Source organism: Hemitrygon akajei, chromosome 8 (assembly GCF_048418815.1).
Source record: "Hemitrygon akajei chromosome 8, sHemAka1.3, whole genome shotgun sequence".
Classification (NCBI taxonomy): domain Eukaryota; kingdom Metazoa; phylum Chordata; class Chondrichthyes; order Myliobatiformes; family Dasyatidae; genus Hemitrygon; species Hemitrygon akajei.
In genome coordinates this window covers 126663202-126689063 of record NC_133131.1, presented here as the reverse complement: position 1 = coordinate 126689063, position 25862 = coordinate 126663202, and the positions used below count along the sequence as shown (strand labels likewise).

At 40.6% G+C, this 25862-nt stretch overlaps 1 protein-coding gene across 3 annotated transcripts in view; it reads left to right on the top strand.

Moving 5' to 3' along the window:
• The window catches only part of rsu1 (Ras suppressor protein 1), a 215320-nt gene that overhangs the window by 36219 nt on the left and 153239 nt on the right, over positions 1-25862 (top strand). For all 3 annotated transcript variants that reach the window (XM_073054592.1, XM_073054593.1, XM_073054594.1), the window contains exon 3: positions 1847-1897. In XM_073054592.1, the coding sequence (XP_072910693.1) occupies positions 1847-1897 (51 nt within the window). The remainder of the gene's footprint in view (positions 1-1846; positions 1898-25862) is intronic.

Sequence of the window (25862 nt, the reverse complement as noted above, 5' to 3'; positions counted from 1 at the left end):
CCCTCCTGTCTGTTTCTGGCATCTCCAAGCCTGAATGCTTGAAACTACAGTTCTGAGTAAAGCCATTTTGAATTGTCTTGGGGGTAATTTCTAGTCAAATATCACTGACAAATATCGCCACTTTTTGAAGACAAACACACACAAATGATGCTATTTAAAAACTGTTTGCTCTAAGCACAGTGTAGTGTATGACAGCCACAAACCGCTCATGACTGACACTAGTTAAAAACTGTTTAGTAACAATTTCCTGTTGCAATTAAGCGGCATGGTGTCACAAATAAACACAGGATATCCCAGCTATTTTCTCAATTAGTTTTTGTTTTTTAAAAGTTGTCCCAGGTAAGCGGCTGACCAAATTAACTGATGGCCCAATTAACTAGAATCCATTGTGTTTCTTAATTTTAGGGCAAGATGATGCCAGTGACCAATGGTGACATCTTGCAGACAGCTTATGAAACTACTGGATACTCTTCTAAATATATTTGTTATTATTATATTCTGAAAGGTGACTGATTGCAGCCTGTAATTTCCCTTTTATGAATGTAGTTTTGGGCTGTCTGAACAGTCTGGCACTTCTGCTATCTTTTGGAGGATGTGGCGTGGAATGCCGCCACAGCCATCACGGGGAGTTTACGTTGCATTGATTACTAATGGTGGAATATGAACCCATGGTCGGCTCCATTCCTCTGCTCAGATAAAAGCATAAAAAGATTAAAATTGACGAGGATGAGAGCAGGAAATGAATGGGTGTTCAGTGCCATCTGCCTGTGTTTGACCAATCTCCCTCTTGCTCCTGACAGAAGGTGCAGGAGTCTTGAGTCCCATGCTGTGAGGTTTGATTGTCCTATGGCTTGTGGCAGTGGACTCACCTTAGGCCGTGGTTTGATGCTTAGTGTTCCCCACGCTAAGCATGCTGTACTATTTGCTATTCGATCCAGACTCTTCAGCATAGAACTGGATCTGCGCCTCTGGCCTGCAGGCATCGAGACGGCGCTGAACTGACTGAATTGGTAGCTCCTGGGCCAGCTTCATTCACATCAGCAGCTCCTGGATGTGGATCACTTTTGGCCACTCTGTGGCTTGATGGTTAATGCTCTGTGTGCTGTTTCTTCACTTTTAGTGTTCATACGATTTGTTCTTTTTTCATGTTTGATGGCCAGTGTAAGCGGCCATAGGATTAACTTTGGCAGAAAACTATTATGTTGCACCAATAGCTTTTTGGGACTGTCTGGTAAAGGAAGCTATTGAAACTAGAGGAAAGGAATTTTAACAAAGGCGAAGGTCTCGCTCTAAGTAAGAGCTGGAATTTGTAAACTGTGGGAGAGTGGAAACCTGATTGGATGAGTATTAACCAATCAGGAGGGATGAACTGCAGGAGTACAGTATAAGTACCACAGGATTAGTCACATCCAGTCGCCTGATGAAGATGGCAGAGTTTGTCATCGAAATGTCTGTTATAATCGATACCTGTATCTGGTTGGAAGCCCAAGAAGAGTTTATGCGTTATATCACTGGGAAAGTTTTTTTAATGTACTTTGAACTTTAATGATTTTTAAAAATATATAAATTATATATTCCAATGTGCTGCTGCAAAACAACAAATTTCATGCTATATGCCAGTAATATTAAACCTGATTGATTCCTTTCTTGAGGATGACCCAATTAACCAGAATCTGTTGTATTTAAGAGGTACTTCATTATGCAGAGAATGGAGGGATATTGTCCATTTGCAGTGAGAAGGGAGTAAAGTAACTTCTGGCATCATAGACTGAAAGGTCTGTTTGATGCTGTACTATAATGTTCTGTGTTAACTTGTATTACATGCTGTTGTTTTGTTTTATTGCAGTTACTCTTTCCAACATAACCCAATTGGTGCTGAGTCATAACAAGTTAACAAGTAAGTAAGCTTAACTGCTAATTTGACTTGTCTGCTGTTATGTTTTTCACAATAGATGGACAGCCAGTATTTCAAGTGGGAATGCCAAGGTATAGATAGGTCACATCCTTTAAAGTCCTAAGGGAGGCAATGCACAGTAGTAAAGCTGATAACAAATTTCTCCCTGACGTGGTGATGAGCCAGTATTCCCCAACCATTTAACAAGAATTCAGACAAGCATTAGAAAGGCATAGAAGACTGTGGACCTAATGTGGGTATATGTTTTTGGTACAGATGGGTGCAATGGTGGTCCAAATGGTCTTTCTCTGTGTTGTGGAATTCAGACTCATTGTATATTTTGGAAAATAATGAAGGTAGTGGGAATTAAGGATTTTTAAAAAGTACTGTTTTATTGTAAACTTGTTTTTAAAGCACTGTTTTAGAAGGCTATTGTCATCTGAGTTTGGATTTGGAACTTGACATTTAGTTTAGGTACGTAGAGGTCAGCTCTGATTGAACTAGAGCTTAAAAAGAGGTGTCAGCGTCTAAGAAACTTCCTTCCCATTTTCTGATTCTCTCCTCCCAACCCACCTTACCTCAAACGAAGGGGTAAACCTCAATACAGACAGAAAGGACCATGTATTGTCCACCTTGTGCTGTGAGTTTTCAATGCTGCTTATAGATAGTAACATCAGGGTTGTGATGGGACAAAATTTAAGAAGTGGAACGCAATCACGCGGGAGTGGATTTCTGACCTAAGATTAGATGATGTGCCGTGCTATTTTCTGACTGTTCCCAGTACTGTGCTTAAATGAGCAAAGAACTGAAGTGAGAAAGAAGTGGGTTTGTGATCAAAGTAAAATGATCAAAGTATGTTTGTTTCCATCCACAACCCTGAGATTCATGTGGGCATTCGCAGTAAAATCAGTGAAAGACCGCACCCAACAGGATGAACAAACAACTGTGAATATGAAAAGAAATGGAAAAAGTAATAATAATAAATAAGCAATAAATATTGACAATATAAGATGATATAAGATAGGTTGTGAGAACAGTTCAGTGTTGGGGCAAGTGAAGTTATCCTGTCTCGTTCAAGAGCCTGATGGCTGAGGATAATAACTGTCCCTGAACCTTGTCCTGAGGCTCCTGTACCTCCTTACTAATGGAAACAGCAAGAAGAGAGCATTCCTGGATAATTGATTATGGCTGCTGCTTTCCTGTGACAGTGCCTCACGTAGATGTGCTCAATGGTGGGGAAGCCCATGTTGGGCTGGGCCATTCCCCTACTTTTTGTAGGCTTTTTCTGTCCAAGGGCATTGGTGTTTCCATTCCAAGCCATGATGCAGTCAATCCACCACCCATCCACAGAAGTTTGTCAGTTTCAGATAACATGCCAAATCTTTGCAAGCCTCCAAGTAGAGGCACTGTCTGTAATGGCATTTATGTGCTGGACCCAGGACAGATCCACTGAAATTATAATGTCGAGGAATTTTAAGTTGCTGACCCTCTTCACCTCTGACCCTGCGATGGGGACAAGTTCATGAAACTGTAGTTCCCTCCTCGTGAAGTCAGTACTCCTCTCCTTGGTCTTGCTGACATTGAGTAATAGTTTGTTGATGCGGCGCCACTCAGCCAGATTTTTAATCTCCCTCTTTTTGGCTGATTTGTCACTATGTTTGATTTGGTTAATGATAGTTGTGTTGTCAACAAACTTAACTGTGGCATTGGAGCTGTGCTTTGCCTCACACGAGTAAGTATAAAGTGAGTAGACTGAGGGGCTAAGCACACAGCCCTGTGATGCACCTGTGCTAATAGAGATTGTGGAGGAGATGTTTTTCCAATCTGAATCGACTGGAGAGGAAAAGAGGAAATAGAGCATCCAGTTGCACCATGAGATATTGAAGCCTCTGTTTTGAAGCTTATTGGTGAGGTTTGAGGGGATGGTGGTATTGAATATTGAGCTGTATTGGAAGAAGAGCATCCTGATGTATGTTTGCTGTCCAGATATTGCAGGGTTAAGCTAAGAGCCAATGAAATGGCATCTGCTGTTGACCTGTTGTCACTGTAGGCAAATTGGAGTGGATCTAAGTTGAATTTTGGGCAAGAGTTGGTATGTTTCATCACCAAGCTCTCAAAGCATTTCTTCACAGTGGGTGTAAGTGCTACTGGACAGTAGTCATTGTCCACATTCTTCTCAGACACCGGTATAATTAAAACCTGTTTGAAGCACGTGGGTAACTCAGACTGCCGAAGCATGAGGTTAAAGATCTCGGTGATCACTCCAGCTAGTTGATCAACACAGGTCTACAGTACTCGGTCAGGTGTCCCATCTGAGCTGGATGCTCTCACGTCGGCCTCGGAGATTAAAACCACAGGGGGATGTGGGAGTTTGTGAAGGTGCCTCCATATTTTGATGGTCAAAGCAACCATAAAAGGTATTGAGCTAATGTGGTAGTGAAATCCTGTTGTCACCTATGTCTCTTGGTTTCAGTTTGTAAGAGGTGATAGCATTTAAGCTCTGACACAGCTGATGAGCATCCTGTAGTGATTCTGAATTGCCATTTCGCACATGTTAGTCTTTCAGGAGATCATACCCAGACCTCTGTATTTTACTTGGTCGCCAGATCTGAATGTCACTGACCTTGTCTCAGCAGGTTTGGATCTCATCTCATCCAGGGCTTCTGCTTGGGGAAGACTCTGACTGATTTTGTGGGGTCACACTCATCCGCGGCTATTTTTATGAAGTCCATGACAACTGTGGTGTATTTGTTCAGATTTTCTGAGTCCTTTACGTGGACCGGTAAAACTGACTCAAAGTAATTCCATAGCTGCTTCTCTGCATCTCGCGACCACCTCTTTGTTATCCTTATGCCAGAACCTTGGCTCTTAATCATCTACCTGAATGAAGGTAGGAGGAGACAACCAAGTGGTCATATTTCTTGAAATGCAGTCTAGGCATGGAACGGTAGGCAGTCGTAAATGTAGTATAGCAGGGGTTGAGTGTGTTGGAACCCCTGGTGCTGACCTGGAACAGCTAATGATAAAGTTCCGACTTCTCTACTTATCAGGGGAGTTATCCTCCATACAGATAAAGGTCAGACAGGGGAGCAACAATGAGTCTGAGCACCACAAGGAGTTTATTGTGAAACAAAGACCCCCACCTTTTGCTTTGACAATCTACCCGGTTATTTATTTAAAATCAGAGTGGTGAACTCCGACTGTGTCTGGTCTCTCCATGGTAGAGGAGATCAGTGAATGCTCTACCCTAGTATCTTGCTTAGCCCTAAAGATATCATCCCCGCAAAGAGAGTGCAAATGGAATTGGTGTTAAAAGGGGTCATTATAAGGTTGCCAACGTAGCACTGTGTTATTGGCAGCACTGTTGTGTTGGGAACTGGTGCAAATCTCTGTCCTCTGCCAACATTCTTGCAGCAAGAGCCATTGATAACTTCCGTTGAGCTAGTAGCTATAGAGACATCACTAGGTGACAGAGAGTTGTGGAGTCAAGCAAATAAAGGGGGAGACAGCAGTTTTCATCATCTCCAACAGCATGTGATGAGGGAGATGGTAGGATCTGAGTAGTCCGCTAGCTCATGGAGCATGAGTTGCTAATCCTTACTAATACTGTAACTGCCCCTACCACAATACAGCCCTGAGCCACAGTGCCCACAATGACTGCCCAGACTACCCCACACACAAGCACTCATGGACAGCCCTTCTTTTTTGCATGGACACTCACTCAATGACTCCCTGGTCCACTGATCCAGCCTCATCCTCTGGCATTTTTGATGGAATTATTGGAGGTCCTTACACCAGTCCCTTCATCTTCCTTGCCAGCATCCAGGGACCTAAAGGGCCCTTCAAAGTAAGGCAGAGGCTCATGTGCGCCTCTTCTATTCTATTACACTGCACTCATGTCACAATGTGGCTGCCTCCTATTGGTAAAGCAAAGCACGTGCCATTTTGCTGAACACCTTTGGGCCAAACATTGGGAAACAGGATGAGCTTCGGGCATCCAGGTTGGTATGGGCCAGTGGGCTGCAGGATCTGACCTGTGCTCTGGCCACAGTGGTATCCTGGAGCTTCTAGTTCCATGTCATTGTCACTCTCCTTCCCAGTCCTCTCCAACTGTCGTCAGCTTTTTCAATCAGTACGGAGAGCTCAATTGCACTCTGAAATAACAGCAGCTCATACTTTGCTTGCATAGCTCACAACCCAATGGTGTGAGCATTGAATTTTACAACTTTAGGTAACCCACACCCCTCCCCCACCAACTGGGTGGTCTCCTCCCAGCCACACTTGACCATTCACTTAGTTTTCCTCTTCCTTTGTTCATCCTCTCCATACTTATCTGCTGTACCTCCATATCCTCTTCCCTCTCTGTCTTGCTGCAAGGTCTCCACCTCACATGATTAAGTATTCTTGTTCATGTAAATAGTTATGGGTTATCTGTGTAAATACATTGCATATGTCATCATGCTACATGCACAGCTCACTTAAAAGTAAGCACAGTGTTAGACTCGCGTTTTGGACTCCTGTGTCTTCCTTTGCATCTAACGTTTTGAAGTTACAAAACAACAATGGCGATGAGGTATTTTTAAAAAGAGCCCAAGATAGCTGTTGAGCTGTTGAATTGCAGGAAGGAACAGTCATGTTTTAAAAAAAAAAAGTGTGTTCTTCGGAAGGGAAGACGTGATTGAGTTTATATAAAAAATGCAGAAAATTCAAAACGTGGGTTTATAAACAATGAATACTGGGTGATAGTAATCACAAAAAAAAGAAATGGCTACATCAGAAAGATAGATGTGTTCGACTGCTCAACTGACTCCTGTATCCTGAGCTAATTGAACAGCATTTTGAAGCAAATGAAGTAGCCAATGAGAAGCAAGTGCCAATTTTGCTGAGTCCATTGGATTTAAAGGCACATAGTTTGCTTTGAAGTTTGACTGCTCCAACCAAGCCAGCAGAGAAGAACATTACTGATATTGTGAAAGTAATGCAAGGACATTTAAAACTGAAACCATTTATATGTATAAATACATGAATTGCATAGATCATCACGCTATCATGTGCTATGTGTGTGCCTCACTTAAAAGTAAACACAAAGTTACACCCGCATTCCGGGATTCCCATGTCTTCCTTTGAGTTGGCTTAATGTTTTGAAGTTACAACACGTAACATGTGGATAATGTCGACTTTCACCTTTTGGCTCTGTAAATGCTGACTTCTATTGACTTCTTTATTGTGACAATGCCAGCAAAGAGCTTTCATTTGTTTCAGGTGCCTGGCACTGCAACATGCAACCCCAGCAGATGTGATTTTGAAAATATCATCCTACATGCTACATCAGAAGCAAAAGATCAAGAGCACAGTAATGAATCGGCACTCTACGGGGTGGCTCGAAGGGGTATACCAATGTATTTGAGAAGTAATTGAAAATAGCTGCTTAACATGGAAAGGACATTTAGAATCCTGGGAGGAGGGAATGAAAAGTTATTGTTGATTTTCCTGATAGGCCCCGGATGAGGGAACTGACCATTGACGGCATTACATTGAAAATGATCCCTTTGAATTGCAAATAGTTACGCATAATATTGGAAAGTTAATAGGCCAAGTCTGGAGAGACCTGTCCCTTTGCTTTCAGTGTGGGAAGAAGATAAGAGAAATAAGGGGATACAGTTGGTTTTGTTTTGAGAATACCTGTCCTCTCCTGGTGTGTGATGAATCATAGCAGTATAAATGAAATTTGTTGCCCTGTGGCTCGTAGGCACCAATAGCATCAAACAAGAATGCTTAACACGTTATTCATCACAATGGGTCTTTCCTAGTCATCATGGTAAGCTTTTCACTTTACAGGTTCCAAATGTGTCCGTAATTTTTATGCTGGCACAGAATAGTTCACAATAGTGAACGATTTCTGTAAATAGTACAATTTTTTTTTCCAGGAACAACTCTATTTATAATCTCTGTTCACTAAAGATGAAGTGAGTTAGTGATATTGAACTCTTGCTCTACTATTAATAGTATTTGACAGTTTAGCCCAAGGGTGTCATTGTGGAATCTGTGATGGATCTGTCAGTACAGAATTGATAATGAAAAACCTTCATACCAGCTGCTCTGTTTTTAACCCTTACAGCCCTGCCTGTTTGATCCTTTGTTAGTTTTTGGATGCAGAGAACAGTGAGTGAAATATTTTAAATACTTTTGTTTCCATTTCTAAACCATCATCTCTTATGGAGCAAGGATCTTGTTGGATTGAGCCCTGATTTAGATTTAATTGCTCAATCAAACCACCTTCTTTTATCAAGCTTTTCAGTAAGGAGTCCTAAAATCTCCTTAAGCATTTTTATTTAAATCCACTCTGTGAGACACCTCAGAATACTTGTTAATGTTTAAAACTGTTAACTAAATACCATATTTGTAAAGTTACCTCTCCTGTTTGTTGGCCCATATTCCACAGATGGCCATAAACTTGCATTGAACCAGACAGACACGGAGAGTATTCCTTCATTATTTATACAGTTTTTGCATGATGTTCTTTTGCTTAAACTACCTTTCTTGAGATCTATCATCTTGGGTTTAATTGAATTGAATAGTCACTCACTAAAATGTTTCATAACCTATAATTAAACAACCCAAATAGTTGTTTGGTAACAGTAGAACAGTTTAACAGGTAGGGCAGTAGTATTGAGGAAGCAAGGGAGTCTGCAAGAAGGACGGACAGATTTGGAGAATGGGTAGTGAAATGGCAGATGGAATACAGTGTCAGGGAATATACACTCATGCACTTTGGTAGATGGAACAAAAGCGTAGACTATTTTCTAAGCAGACTGAAAATTCAAAAATCTGAAGTGCAAAGGGATTTAGGAGTCATCATGCAGCAATCTCTAAAGGTTAACATGCAGGTTGAGTCTATGGTGAGGAAGGCAAATGCAATGTTAGCATTCATTTTGAGAGGACTAGAGTATAAAAACAAGGGTGTGATGCCGGGTCTTTATGAGGCACTGGTGAGATCTCACTTGGAATATTGTGGGCCCCATATCTGAGAACTTGTGAGAAGGTTCACAAGAATGATTCTGAGAATGAAAGGGTTATGGTATAAGGAGTGTTGGATGGCTCTGGGTCTGTACTTGCTGGAATTTAGACCGGGGGTGGGGAGGGGGTTCTTAATGAAACCTGTTGAATGGTCTAAATTGAGTGGATGTGGAGAGGTTGGAGAGTCTAGGATCAGAGGGCACAGTCTCAGAATAGAGGGACATCCGCTTAGAACGACAATGTAAAGGCATTTCTTTAGCCAGAGAGTGGTGAATCTGTGGAATTCATTGCCACATGTGGCTGTGGTACCAGGTCATTGCATGTTTTTAAGGCAGAGATTGATAGGGTTTTGATTAGTCAGGCTGCGAAAGGTTAAGAAGGTGCGAGAATGGGGTTGAGAGGGAAAATGGATCAGCCATGATGAAATGATGGAGCAAACTTGATGGGTCAAGTGGCCTAATTCTGCTCCTATATTTTGTGATCCTGTGGTCTTGTAATCTGCTTTCTTATAAGGATTCTATGGTCTAGTTGTTTTTAAATCACAGGTGAATATTTTTAAAAGTCAGCCTTAGTGGCTGTTATTTAGTTTGATATTGATATCATGATTCCTAATTGGTTAACATATTTGTCTCTAGCCACTTTATTAGATGGTAATTGCTGTGGAACGCACATTCTGTCAGAACTGTCAGCTTATGAATTCTTCTAAAACTTCACACACTTCACATAAGGGATGAGTGTGAAGACACAGAAGTAATATTGTACCTTTGTTTCTGCTTGGCAGCTTCTTCAGTCTAAAATGGGACATACTGGTCTGACATTTGCAATTTCAATGACGGCAAAAATATCACAGCTCCCCATCACTTTCCTGTAAAACTGGCAATGTCTTTTGTCATCGGTACATGTATAATTAACTGTGAAAATGCAGATATTTCTGTCAGTGACCCTGTTCCTTGGTTTAGTGTTGTTTTGCAGAGCCAATCATTGAATAATCTGTGAATCAACTTGACCTGCTTCTTGCCACATTATGTTCATGAAGAATTATGTGTCTTGATAAGTGAGGATTGTCCTAGCTTCTGGCCCTGTCATTCCTGATAGCTTCCAGAAAGTGGGATGTGAAGGATATATATACAGTACATGTATCTGTAACTTGGCAGCAGCAGTTCAATCCAGTACATAATATAGAAGAATAAATAAGTAAATCAATTGCAGTATATGTATATTGAATAGATAAAAAATCGTGCAAAAACAATTAATATATATTAAAAAAGTGAGGTAGTGTTCTCGGATTCAATGTCCATTTAAGAATCAGATGGGAAAGGGGAAGAAGCTGTTCCTAAATCACTGAGTGTGTGCCTTCAGGCTTCTGTACCTCTTACCTGGTGGTAACAGTGAGAAAAGGGCATGCTGTGGGTGCTGGAGGTCCTTAATAATGGATGCTGCCTTTCTGAGACACCACTCCTTGAAGATGTCCTGGGTAATTTGTAGGCTAGTACCCAAGATAGAGCTGACTAAATTTACAACCCTCTGCAGCTTCTTTCGGTCCTGTGCACTAGCCCTCCTCTACCCCCCCCCCCCCCCATACCAGTCAGTGATGCAGACCATCAGAATGCTCTCCACAGCACATCTGTAGAAGTTTTTCAGTGTATTTGTTGACATACTAAATCTCTTCAGACTCCTAATGGAGTATAGGAGCTGTCTTGCCTTCTTTATAACTGCATTGATATATTGGGACCAGGTTAAGTCCTCAGAGATCTTGACACCCAGGAACTTGAAACTGCTCACTCTCTCTACTTTTGATCTCTCTGAGGATTGGTATGTGTTCCTTCGTCTTACTTTTCCTGGTCCACAATTTGGCTGTTTTGTCTTACTAATGTTGAGTGCAAGGTTGTTGATGTAACACCACTTCACTAATTGGTATATCTCACTCCTGTACATCCTCTGTTCTCTGTGTTTGTATGTGCTTGGTATTCCTCTTCTTCTCAGCCAGTTCATTTGTCTGTCTAAATCTCAGTTAAAACTTTACTGTTGTAAGTGCTTCTACCACCTTCCCAGACAGCATGTTCCAGGTACCTGCAATGCTGTTTTTATACAATAGAAACTTTCCTTTGAACATTTCCTTTAAACTTATCCCCTCAACTTTAAACCTATGCCCTCTGGTATTTGATATTTCAACCCAAAGAAATCTGGCTCTGATGACTTAACCAATCAATGCCCTTTGCAATCTTATGCACTCACTGGCTACTTTATTAGGTAAACCTGTACACCTTGTTATTGCAAATATTTAATCAACCAATCATGTGGCAGCAGCTCAATGCATAAAAATATGCGTACATTGTTAAGAGGTTTGGTGGTTGTTCAGACCAAACGTCGGAATGGAGAAGAAATGTGATCTAAGTGACATTGACCATGGAATGATTTTAGGGTGTATTAAATATCTCAGAAATTGCTGTTTTCTTGGGATTTTCACTCACATCAGTCTCTAGACTTTACAGAGAATAGTGCAAGAAAGAAAACATCCAGTGAATGGCAGTTCGATGGGTGAAATGCAATGTTAATGAAAGTGGAAGAAGAGCCTCTGTGAAAGCACAACATGTCGAACCTTGAAGTGGATGTGCTAAAGCAGACTCTGTGTCCACTTTATTCGATACAGGAGTAAAATGACCATTAAGGCGTTACATCTTTCAGGTCACCCTTCAGCCTCCAAGAGTGAACGATCCAATTTGTCCAGCTTCTCTTCATAGCTCCAATCCAGGCAACATTCTGGTGAACCTCTTCTACATCTTCTCAGTCTTTCTTGTAATGTAGTGACCAGAACTGGACTTAGTACACCAAATGTAAACACTTTTACAAAACAGTAATATGATTTGCCAACTTTATCTTGGTGCGTTTGGGTCAGAAGATTAGGATTTTAATCCATTAAGTGAACAGTGATGTACTTCTAGGTTGGAATGGTGTACACTTTCACTAGGAACTTGAAGGTGATAATGTATCCATGACTTTTCTTTCCTTGACTTGCATTGGCTTCAGTTTTAATCAGGACCCTTTGATGCCATATTTGGTCAAATGTTACCATTGTATCAGGCTGATGCTCTGTCCTTATCTTTATTTTTCTATGTTTAGTGCAAAACTGTAAATGGTGTCTTCAAGTAGCATTGTGCTTGCAGAGCACAAACTACATCTGTAAGCAAGCTATTGGCAAGACGGTGCCTTTTGATGGCATACCTTATAACTTAGATTAAATATTAGATTTTTTCCCCTTTGTTTGGAAAAGGAATTACCTGAGGAGTTCTTTGCATGTTTGAGTGGATACCAGTGTTCCATCTGTATTTGATGAGATTAGCTAACGATGGAGTGAGTCGAGGAGCACCATCTTTAGAGCTACTATTGGGTGCTGACCAACTCCTTTAGCTTTTTGTATTTCCAGTGTACTAGGCTGCATCTTGATACATTAAGGATTAAATTGGTAAAAGAATAACCCTTTGGTATCACTCAGTAAGATTTATAGCTTTGTAACAAAATTTTATGAAATTTCAGCTTTTATCTTAATTCCAAGTATATATGCTAACATTATCTTGTTTTGTGTAATATATATAAGATTGTTATCATTTTGTACTTCCTGTTTCTTCAATTCTTCCATACAAGTGCATGTTTAATAACTTTATGTTGTGTCTGATGGTTTCCCTATAGATGGCACCAGAGTGCAAGTCAACCCAAGTAGTGCTACAGAATATTTGCTTCGGGCTCAGTGACTAGTCTTTTAATTAACACTAGCCAGACTGTTGGCTACTAATAATATTGGTAGTGTCGATCGCAAAAAAATTAATCTAGAATCCTTAAGGTTGCTTTAAATTAAATATGGCTTCCACTGCTGTCTACCTTTTAAAATAGACTGAATATTTTGCAAATTCAGTGCTGACACTTGAAATTGAGTACCGGTACTTTTTCCAACAAATACGTGTAATACTGAATCATTTTTCTCAATAAATGAATAAGTATAATGTTTTTAAAAATTATTTATTTAATTGGGTTCTCTTATCTAATTTTAAGACTTGTATGAAGATCCGATTACATTTTAGGTCACTTTTATGCAGAAATGGAGAAAATTTTACAGAGTTCACAAATTTTCTAGTACCACTGTGTGTATTGCAATGTACTGCTACTGCAAAACAATACATTTCATGATATACTGTATGTCAGAGATATTTAACGTAATTCTGATTCTTTCTTCTGGGGGAAAACAGTTGTAGCCTGTTTAATCTTCCCTTTGCAGTTCAAACCCTCCAATCCTACAGTAGTGAATCCTTGTGAATCTTTTCCACGTCCTCTTCAGTTGAATCATATCCTTCCTATAGTATGGTGATCAGGAGGACAGGCAGTACTCCAAGTGCCATTTCGCCTGCATCTTATACAGTTGTAGCATGAGGTCCCAACCCCTGTACTCAGTGTCCCATCTAATGATGACAACATGCCATATGCTACCTTCATCTTGCTTATGTTCATCAGCACTTTCAGGAAAGAATGTACTTGTTCTTCTTTGGCTCTCAGTTCTAAAATACTCCCAAAGCAGTTATGTCCTGCAGCACATTTGTCAGAGTTAACTTCCATTTGCCATTCCTTTGCTTACTTAGATGATCTAGATCCTGTTATAACAGTACACTACATTATCAATTTTAAGTGTCATCCGCAAGTTTGTGAATCATGCCATCTTTATTCTCATTCTAAACAGTTAACATATATGACAAACGGGATCAAACACAGATCTTTGTAGCTCCGCTGGCCACAACCCTCCATTACTGCCGTTTGACTTGTTCCACCAAACCAGGTTTGAGCAATTGTACAACTCACTCTGGATCCCATGTGATTTTTGCTTTCTGAGCTAGTCTACCATGCAGGACTTAATAAAGTCCTTGCTGAAGTCCATGTGGATAACATCTACTTCCCTGCTCTTGTCAATCCTTTTGTTTAACTTTCCTTTGTGTAACAAAATAAAATCAAATTTGTGAGAGAAGATTTTTCCCAACATTCCCTAAGCAGCCCATGCCTATCTGAATGCAAATAGATTGCATATCTTGGAATTCCCAGCCCGACTTTCCCATCGCGGATGGCAGTGCACCTCTGAGTCCAAAACAAAGGTGTAACTTCATGCTTTGCATCTTTTATGTGATTGCAAGACTGCTAGTTATTGAGAATATCAAGTGCTGCAGGTCTGCCCTACTGATGAGTTGCTTGATGGTGGTGGAAGTGGGCTTGCCTGCAGCTACAGCCACCCAAGTAGGAAGGTGTCAGACGCAGTGTGCAGTCCAACAAATGGTGCAAATTATTGTCTTGGATTCTTTTGAATATTGGTAATGTAGAATACTGCAAGTATAATTCCTTGATTCATTGGGTGACTGATGGTGGGGGTGCTGTGTGGCCTTGGTTGTTGTGTGGATCAGGCCCTCATGCCACGGGCTCGACTGTCGCAGTTGCCCAGGGAAGGAGATGCTGGTGCTGGTGTGTGAGAGAGCATGAGGCTGGCCATTCCTGCCAGTGCTGCCCTCCAGTGTTCACTGGGTAGAAGACAAGTTGGATTGCATTCATTTGCAGCTGAGCTATTGTGTGAGGACAGCTACACCGTCAACCTACAGGCCATGACACTTGGGGGCTTGGGCTCCAGGTATATACGTTTCCTTTTCTGCTTTTCCTGACTATGTTTACTGCTATAGTAACTGTATGTGCTGTGAGCCGTCAGTACTGTGCTTTGCACCTTGGCCCCAGAGGAATGCTGTTTTGTTTGGCTGTATTCGTGTGTATGTTTGACAGTTGAACTTGTTATGGTCATTGGCCTGTAGTTCTTCATCTATCTTTGTAGTCTTTGTTAAATAAATGCACAGCATTAGCCATTCTCCAGTTCTCTGTGGAAGTTACATAAGCTCTACCAAGATTACAGAGAATTCTTCCATTGCTTCCCATAGTGTCCTAGGATCTATCTAGCTTAATGTTCCTCAAGACCAGCAACAACTCCTTTGTAATATTGGAATGTTTCAGGACATCACTAAATATATCATCATCTCAATATCTAAGCTTCCATGAACTTTTCCACTGCATCCACAATACAAGAAGTATTCATTTAAGATCTTTCTCTTCGTCCTTGGCTCCATGTGTAGACCATCACACTGATCCTGAAGGGTACCTGTTCTCTCCCCACTTAGTCTTTTGCTCTTGATATATTTACAGAACCCATCACCTATCTGCTAAGGATATCTCGTATTCAGTTTTGCCCTCTTCATTTCCTTAAGTGCACTACTGTATCATTTGTACTCGAGGGATTGAATTGAGCCCGGTTGGCTTGATATCCCTTACCAGCCTGTTGTACAAAGTTCCTATGTGAGCTTTTGCTTGTTCTGGCTCTCTGGATGTTAATGGATTTGTATTTTCAGCATCTTTGCTCTGAGGAGTTTTCCTCTTGGGTCTCGTTTTTTAAGAAAACGTTATATTTATGAGAAGATTGCTAGCCTGGCCAGCATTTCAAAGGTCAAAGTAAATTTATTATCAAAGTACATATATGTCACCATATACAACCCTGAGATTCATTTTCTTGAGTGCATACTGAATAAATCTATAGAATAATAACCATAACAGAATCAATGGAAGATTGAGAGGTTGGCAGTCAAACAGATTGCACAAGACAACAAACTGTGCAAATACAAAAAGTAAGAAATAATAATAAATAAATAAATAAATAAATAGACAATAACTATGGAGAACCTGTGATGAAGAGTTCTAGAAAGTGAGTCCTTTGGTTGTGGGAACATTTCAATGAATGAGCAAGTGAAGTTATCCTCTTTGGTTCAAGAGCCTGATGGCTGACGGGTAGTAACAGTTCCTGAACTTGGTGCTGCAAGTCCTGAGGCTCCTGTACTTTCTAATAGCATCAACAAAAAGAGCATGGCCTTGATGGTGGGGGCCCCAATAATAGATGCTGCTTTCCTGTGACTGTGTTTTATGCAGAGTTGCTCAGTAGTTGGGAGGGCTTTATCTGTGATTGATCTGGGCCATATCCACTACTTTTTGTGTCGTTTTCCATTCAAGGGTATTGGTGTTTCCATACCAGGCTGTGATGCAGCCAGTCAATATACTCTCCATACACATCTACTGAAGATTGTCAAGGTTGTAGATGTCATTCTGAATCTCCATAAACTCCTAAGGAAGTAGAGGTTCTGCTGTGCTTCCTTCATAATTGCACTTGTGTGCTGGGGCCAGGACAGGTCCTCCGAAATCATAACACCAAGGAATTTAACATTGCTCACCCGCTCCACCTCTGGTCCTCCCCCTGAAGTCAATAATTAGATCTTTGGTCTTGCTGACATTGAATGAGAAGTTGTTGTTGTGGCACTACTCAGCCAGATTTTCAATCTCCCTCTGATATGCTGATTCGCCACCACCTTTGATTCAGCCTATGATAGTGGTGTCATCAGCAAACTTGAGTATGACCGTGGAGCTGTGCTTAGCCACACAGTCATAAGTGTAAAACGAGTAGAGCAGGGTGCTAAGCACTCAGCCTTGTGCAGTTGAAGATTGTGGAGGAGAAGTTGGTGCCAATCCAACTGGTGTCTGCAAGAGAGGAAATTGATCTAGATGCACAAGGAGGTATTGGGGCCAAGGTCTTGGAGCTTATTGATTAGTTTTGAGGGGCTGATAGTATTGAATGCAGAGCTGCAGTTGATAAAGACATCCTTATGTATGTATATTTGCTGTTCAGATGTTTTAGAGTTGAGCGAAAAGCTACTGATACGGCATCTACTGCGGAACTGTTACTCTAGTAGGCAAATTTAGAGTGGATCTAAGTCTCTTCTCAGACAGGAGTTTGTATGCTTCATCTCTAACTTCTCAAAACACCTTATCACTGTGGATGTAAGTGCTACTGTATGATAGTCATTTAGGCTCCTCTTGATACCGATGCCTACGTGAAAGAGGTGGGTACCACACACTGCCAAAGTGAGAGCATAAAGATCTCGGTGAACATTCCAGCCAGTTGATCAGCACAGGTCTTTTGTACTTAGCCAGGTGCCCAGTCTGGGCCGGATGCTTTCTGAGGGTTCACCTCCTAAGGGCACATCGGCCTCAGAGGCTGAAATCATGGGATCATCGGGGGGTATGGCAGTTTGTGATGGTTCCTCCACATTTTGATGGTCATCACGAGCATAGAAGGTATCAATCTCATCTGGAGGCGAAGCTCTCTTGTCGCCCAATTCACTTGATTTAACTTTATTAAAGGTGATAGTATTCGAGCCCTGCCACAACAGTTGAGCACCCTTCGTTGATTCAGTTTTAGTCTGGAATTGCCACTGCCTGTGAAATAGCTTTCAGGAGATTGTACCTGGAGCTCTTGTAACTTTCTTGATCATCAGACTTGAATGCTTCTGATCTGGCTGTCAGTAGATTGCACACCTCATGGATCATCCAGGGCCATGAATGATTTTGTGGGAACGCATTTGTCGACAACTGTTTCAATAAAGTCCCTTACAACCATGGTGTATTCATTCAGATCTACAGTTGAGTCCTTAAACATGGCCCAGATCACTGACTCGAAGCAATCCTGTACCAGCTCCTCCATCTCCCACGGCCACCTCTTTGTTGTCCTACTCTCTGAAACTTTACTCTTTAGCCTCTGCTGTATGCAGGGAGGAGAAGGACAGCCAAGTGATCATATTTACCAAAATGTGATCTGGGCATGGAATGGTAGGCTTTCCTTACCTTTATTATAACAGTGGTCTACTGTGTCTGGTACTACAGGTTACTTGCTGATGGTAATTGGGTAGGGTTTTCTTCAAACAAGCCTGGTTGAAGTCCCTGCGTATGATTTGAAATGTGTCGGGATGGAGTCTCTTGTTTGGAGACGGCATCATGTAGTATCTCACGATTGTAGTCGGTTGCTGGTGGTATGTAAACTGCAATCAGAATTATGGAGGAGATCTCCCTAGGTGAATAATGACACCATTTATAACTTTGTACAATGTACACTTGAACTTTTATCTGTTCAATGGCAACATGATGCAGAAAAGAGAGATTGAGGTTGCTTCATAGCTATTCCAAAAAGCTGACTGGGAATATCTGAATTAAGTTAATAGTGCGCCATGATATGATTTCCATATATGTCATTGTCATTCCTGGAGTATTGCTCATTTCGAGAATTGTTTGGAGAACATAGTGCCAATTATTTTATTTTCTACTTCCAGTGCGGCAAAACTTTTTTTTCTCCTGCTCTCTGACCATCCAAAACCAGCCCCCTCATCCCTGAACACAGTTTGACCTTTCACTATTCAAACCTAGCTTTGTCACATTTCCTGGGCACCATATTGAAGTTTGCTACAGGAAAACTAGAACCAAATTGATCAGAATGCCTGCATTGTAATTACGTATTGAGCTGAAAATTCCATGGTGATGTCATTAATGTAAATGGAATAATAACACTCAAAAAGTAAATATCTGTAAGTCATTAAAAACTGACATTTTAAATGTAAAGATCCCATTCTCACTCCCTATAAGATATGTTCATACACTATGTAAAATAATGGAAATCATGCTGTTTGTAGTCCAAATGATAATGCAGTATTTACTGGACAAACATAAACTACAGATTGTATTCTAACTACATCACTGGCACATTATATATGAAGTCCTGTGACAATTGAAGTAGAATAATTTTCTTAGTTCTGGATCTACCATCTTACAAAATTCAGGTATTTGTATCTCTGCTATCTATTACAGCCCACTATTAAAACGCCTGATACGATATTGTATCTAAACAAAAATCATTAAAGGATTAAATCATTAAAGCGTATGCATGGATTTAAAGTCATTAATAAACCAACATCCACTCAAACAAATCCTGTGAGCGGAGAGTTTCTCAGCTGGTGATTACAGATGCAATACAATGCACGAAGATTTTTATCAGTACCATCTTATTTACTGTCTATAATTAAAGTCTTGTGTTAATTGTTTCTCATGAGGGCTGCGAACTACTGCACTAAATGGCTATTTATTGTAGCTCTATTAAAGACCATTTTGAGACATAATTTATTCTGGTTGTTTAGATTTGCATATGTTAAATTGAATGTATATATGAATAGAACTAACATGAACCATAAACTAGAGAAGTGTGCACCTAATCCAGAATCATAAATTGAGACTAAATTTCCTAGAAGACAGGTTGATTACAATACACAAAAGTGAGCATAGTTGCAATTCTACAGCAAAGCACTATTGATTTTCAACTCCCAAAGTTGAAGACTACCATCTATGTCTGGTATCAGGGGTCTCTTTAGATTATTGTTGAGAGTGATTCGTAACAGTAAAACAAAACAAAATAAGCTGCCAATTTGTAATTCAGCTTTCAAGTTTTAGGAGCCAAAAGTCAAGAGAAAGTAGTAACTACCTGAAGCACTCTATCCATAAATGTAGGAAGCAAAGACAATCATCAGGGAAATTGGATGGATGCTGAGGAAGACAAATGTATGGACTTGTAGCAGTAAGGTAGGGAATTGACTTAACTCGCTGCTATGTAGAGAGACAGCATGAACCTAATGGGCCTGATGACTTTCTCCTTAGCCAAAATGGTTCTCAAATGGAGTAAAGTATACAATTCTGGTCATTATAACATAATTGCACAGATTATTACCACATCAAGTCAACCACTAATCAGTAAACACTCTCCCTCAATGTCACCAAAGCAAAGGAGCTGATTGTGGATTACAGGAGGGATGGAGATGGGCTAACCCCTATTGACATCAATGAATCTGGGGTTGAGAGGGTAAACAGCTTTAAGTTCCTCAGCATCCACATCACCGAGGACCTCACGTGGTCTGTGTGGCGAAAAAGGCACAGCAGCGCCTCTTGCATCTCAGATGGTTGGTGAAGTTTGGTATGGGCCCCCAAATCCTGGGACACAATTGAGAGCATCCTGACTGGCTGCATCACTGCCTGTTATGGGAACTGTACCTCCCTTAATCGCAGGACTCTGCAGAGAGTGGTGCGGACAGCCCAGCACATTTGTAGATGTGAACTTCTCATGATTCAGGACATTTACAAGGACAGGTGTGAGAAAAGGGCCCGTAGGATCACTGGGGGGCCTGAGCCACCCTGAACACAATCTATTCCAGCTGCTACCATCCAGAAAACAGTACCGCAGCATAAAAGCCAGGACCAACAGGGTCCTGGACAGCTTCTTCCACCAGAACATCAGACTGATTAAGTCCTGCTGATTTGAGTGTTCTCTATATTACATTAACTGTTCTATTTATTATAAATTACTATGATTGTACATTTAGATGGAGACATAACATAAAGGTTTTTACTCATGTATGTGAAGGACATAAGAAATAAAGTCAATTCAATTCACAATATATTTCTTTCTCACAAGTTATGAATCTGCTTTGCCATCACATGTAACAGGGTGGTGAAGAAGGTACACTGGCTTTAATCTGTCAGTGCACCGTGTGTAGGATCTAAGTGTTATGTTGAATTTGTCCAAAATATTGGTGAGGCCGCACTTGCAGTATTGTGTTCTGTTTTGGTCACACTGCTGTAGGAATGATGCCATTAAGCTAGAAAGACTGCAGGAAAGATTGACAGACTTGAGGGGACTGGGTTTTAGGAGAGTTGGGCAGGCTAGGACTTCATTCCTTGGAGAAGAACGGACCAAGGGGTGATTTTGTAGAGATGTGTAAAAGCATAAGGGGTATAGATAGGTGAATGTACTCAGTCTTTATCCTGGGGTTGGGGATTCAAGACAGATTTGAGATGAGAGGGGAAATATTTAATAGGAACCTGAGACAACTGTTTTGCACTGAGATTGATCAGTATATGGAATGAGCTGTCAGAGAAATCAGAATCAGTTTTAGTATCACTGTCATCCATTATGAAATTCATTGTTTTGCGGCAACAGTACATTGCAATATATAAAAAACTGTAAATTACAGTAAGATGTATATATTTAAAAAAAAATAAGTACTGCAAAAAGGGGAGAAAGAGAGCTAGTGTTCAAATGTTCAATGTCCATTCAGATATCTGATGGTAAAGAGGAAGAAGCTATTCCTGATTTGTTAGGTGTGTGCCTTCAGGTTTCTTCCTCCTCCCAGATAGTAGCAATGGGAAGAGGGCCCGTCATGGGTGATGGGGGTCCTTAATGATGGATGCCGCCTTTTTGAGGCATCACTCCTGGATGCAGGAGAGGCTAGTGTCCATGATGGAGTTGACTGAGTTCACGACTTTCTGCAGCTTATTTTGATCCTGTGGAGTAGCAACCTTCCCCCTCCCCCCCCCCCTCCATACCAGATGGTGAAGGTAGCCAGTCAGAATGCTCTCCAAGGTATGTCAGTAGAAATATGTGAGCATCTTTAGTGGCATGCCAAATCTCCTCAAATTCCAAATGAAATATTAGCCACTATCATGCTTTCTTCGTAATTGCATTAATATGCTGGGCCCAGAAACATGAAATTTCTCACCCTTTCCACTTCTGACCCCTCCAAGGACTGGTGTGTATTCCTTTGTTTTGCCCTTTCTGAAGTCCACAATCAGTTATTTGGTGTTACTGATGTTGAGTACAAGGTTGCTGCAGTGACACACTCCAACCAACTGATCTGTCTTGCTCATGTATGCCTAGCGATGCAGTTATGGCTATAGAATAATTAGAGTAGAGCAGTGGGCTAAGTACACATCCTTGAGGTATGTCAGTATTTGATTATCAACTAGGTGGAGATGTTGTTTCTGATCCGCATAGAATATGCTCTTCAGGTGAAGAAGCCAAAGATCCAATTGCAGAGGGAAGTACAGAAGCCCAGGTTTTGAAGCTTGTTAATCAGAACTGTAGTAATGATTGTATTAAATGCTGAGCTGTAGATAATGGACAGCAGCCTGACATAAGTATTAGCATTGTCCAGGTGATTCAAGGCCATGTGAAGAGCCAATGAGATTCCACCCACCATAGTCCTATTATGGCGATAGGCAGATTGCAGTGGTCCAGGCCCTTGCTTAGGCAGTTGATTGTAGCTGTAACCAAACCTCTCAAAGTACTTCATCAACGTAGATGTGAGTGCTACTGGACAACAGACATTAAGGCAGCTCACCCTGCTTTTGCTCAGATATGATTTGAAGTTGTTTAGGCAGGTATGATAATTTTTAAGAGAATTGGGTAGGTACATGGGTTAGAAAAGTTTAAGGGCTGGTTACTGGCAAGTGGGCTGAGCTGAGATGGATATCCTAGGTGTCATGGACCAGCTGAGCTACAGAACCTATTCCTGTGCCTTGTCGCTCTACTCTGTTAAATCTTCTGGTTGAAAAACAGCATTGCATCTGAAATTCTATAGCAAGTGTTGAACTGCAACAAAATTCAAGCTATTGAACCTAGAGACATCAAGTAGAACTATGAATATAAAATAAATTTGGGTTACTTTACAGAGAGAAAGAACAAAATATTATATCATTGATTATGATCATGATTGTCTTTGAATGAAGTGAGATCAACTGGTGTTCACCATTCCTGATGCCCTCATACCAACAGAATCACCCTATTGAGCAGATATTGTGTGTTGTTCAGACTGAGCAATCGTTATTTATCCTATCCATGCCCTCATATTTCACAAAGCTTTATCATGTCACCCCACACTCTTCTTCACCACAGGGAAACACTATCTCAGCCTATTCAGTCTTCTGGTGATCAAGCCCCACAGTCAGGGTAACATATTTGCGAGTTTTTCTGTACCTTTTGCCTGCTCTGACTTCGTACTTTGAGCAAAACAAGTAAAACAATCTAGTGGGTCTGTTAGTTTTAAAGTGTATTATTTATATAAGTTTACAAAATATATTGTATCCTCCCTGCTGGTGGTTAATGGCCTAAATACTGGCAGTAGCATAATCACCAATCAATGGCTTTGTTTTGCTTTTCCAATGAGCAGGGGTGGCAGTGATCTAACTTATAACTTCGAAACAAAATTTACATTAAAGTTAAACAAAGCAAGAAAGCAAGTGATAAGTGTCACGTTCATAATTTAATTGAAAAGCAATCTAAGTATGAAAAGTACAGGGAAAACTGAAAAGTAAATAGACAGTGTGTGCAAATATATTAGCACACATACTAATGTCATTAATGAAATTCGTTGAAATGTCTTCCCTAAATGTGATGGAGTGGTGTGGTAGGGCAGTGTTTATCTTAACCAAAGTGGAGGTTGTGGAGACAGATACCAAATGGTACTTTGGCAGTCTTTTTTTAAAATATAAAATCCAGTTCAATTGCAGTGGAATGGGTAAATGCCTGTAGTTCTGAGAGAGCAGAAAGAATTGGTCAGGAGGTTTTTTGTCAGGACTAAACAGGGGCCACTCAGACAGCCATCATGTCTGAGTGCATGATACTGTGGCCGTTCCTGAGCCTAGTTGAGTCCATGGAATTTGTGAATGGGTTTATGCAGAAGTACCTCATTCTCCAAGTAGTCTATTGAAATGGTATCGGCAAGTGACATATCCAAACTAAAATCTATTTGTATAATCAACTTATTCAATTGTGCTTTTCTTTTTACTGATACAAGCGAGGGGTAACAAGCTTGAAATTGACTGATGCCTTGTCTAGCAATAACAATACAAATTGCAAGGTTTTTATTTCCACTTTGCAAATACTTTTGTAAAGTTCCCTTCAGTGTTTAAGATTCTGAAATGCATAAACTTCAGTTTGTCAAAATAATCTGGACTGAAGATGATGCATGACCTAAAGAAAGGTCTGGGCCTGAAATGTCATCTCTTTATTCCTCTCCGTGGATGCTGCCTCACCTGCTGAGTTCCTACAGTATTTTGAGTGTTACTCTGGATTTCCAGCATCTGCAGAATCTCTTGTGTTTGCAATTTAAAAAAAAAGCATGTTTGCCTTCATAGGACAGGGCATGGAATATGGAAGCTGAGATATTGAGTTGCAACTGTACAAAATACTGGTTAGACCACACTTGAAGCATTGTGGGTAATTCTGGCTGCCATACTTCAACAAGGGTGTCGCTGCACTGGAGAGTATGGAGGAGACCCACCAGGATGTTGCCTGGATTGCAGTTCTTGTTTTGGGGAGAAATTGGATAGACTGGACTTCTTTTCCCAAAGTGAAGGATGTAGAGGGCTGACCGGATAGTTAAAGTAGACTGCGAGATACAGAAACAATCTTTTCCCCTGTGGTAAGAGTATTGAAGGTGACCATTTACGGTGAGAGGAAGGAGTTCTAAAGTGTTTTGAGGTGAGAGGTATTTTTAGTATTTGATATCTGGAACGCACTGCCAGAGGAGATGTGCAGTCAAATGCAATCTCTGTTGAAGAGAACATTTACACAGGTGCTTGAATAGGCAAGGCTTTGAAGAATATTGGCCAGATGCAGCCAAATAGGATTAATGTTGATAACAGAAATGTTAGCATGGACATACTGGTCCGAAGGATGCTTTTGTGTGCTGCATTCCTCTATGAACAGGTTTTTCCACTGATTACTTAAGAATTCTGAATTAAACCGGACAGTAAAAAGATTTTCACGATACCATAAATTGCTTTCAACCGGTTTCTCATAATTCAGCACTAATTGGCAATTTTGTTAAGCAGTCATGGTGCTGGCTGTTTTTGAGAAATCTAAGTGTCGCCTTACTTCAGCAGGAGGCTGCTGTTTCCCTTCTAGTGAGAAGTGCATTAATAGGGCAGCCTAACCTCATGCAGATTGATCTCTTTTCTATAGTCCCGTAATTTATGCATTACTTTGGTCTCTGAACAACTTAAAGACCAATAGAAAAACTGCTCAAATTGAGAAACTTAAATGAGCATGTCCATCAGCATTAGAAAGGAATGTGCATTAATATTACAAATTAAGCAGTTTCATGTTACTCCTTTCCAAACCACATCTTACACTTTATGCATATGGTGCTCTATGTATTTCTTTTTGAAATGTTTTATGAAAGTATTTCAACACAACCTACAACTTCAGTTTCAGAAGTAGTTCACTTCTGATCTGTCCAAATGAGATGCTATACATCATATACACACACACAGCCCCTGTTTCTTTTTAACCTAACTATTGGTTTAATGATCACAACACTCAAATGTAGATTCACAACTCTTTAACCAACCTTGATGACAAAGATACTTTGTGCTGAAAAATGATCTGTGAATTTCTTTTGTACTTCTTCCCAAGCCAGCCACCAATATCTTCCCAACAGTAAGAAGAGACAGAAAGTAGTATTGCAAGTGAACTCTGATCATTGTCTTCTATAGGGCCAAAGCAATAAGCTTAATTTTGTATTTCAGCATAAAAAATTGGTAAATTCATTATTGTCAAATGTACCAAGGTACAGTGCAGTGTATTTTTTGTTTGCAGATCATTTAATCACATCGGTACATTGAGGTAGTACAGAGGGAAAAGCAATAACCGAATGCAGATTAAAGTGTTAGGTACAGAGAAAATGCAGATAGATAGATAGATAGATACTTTATTCATCCCCATGGGGAAATTCAACTTTTTTTCCAATGTCCCATACACTTGTTGTAGCAAAACTAATTACATACAATACTTAACTCAGTAAAAAATATGATATACATCTAAATCACTATCTCAAAAAGCATTAATAATAGCTTTTAAAAAGTTCTCAAGTCCTGGCGGTAGAATTGTAAAGCCTAATGGCATTGGGGAGTATTGACCTCTTCATCCTGTCTGAGGAGCATTGCATCGATAGTAACCTGTCGCTGAAACTGCTTCTCTGTCTCTGGATGGTGCTATGTAGAGGATGTTCAGAGTTATCCATAATTGACCGTAGCCTACTCAGCGCCCTTCGCTCAGCTACCGATGTTAAACTCTCCAGTACTTTGCCCACGACAGAGCCCGCCTTCCTTACCAGCTTATTAAGACGTGAGGCATCCTTCTTCTTAATGCTTCCTCCCCAACACGCCACCACAAAGAAGAGGG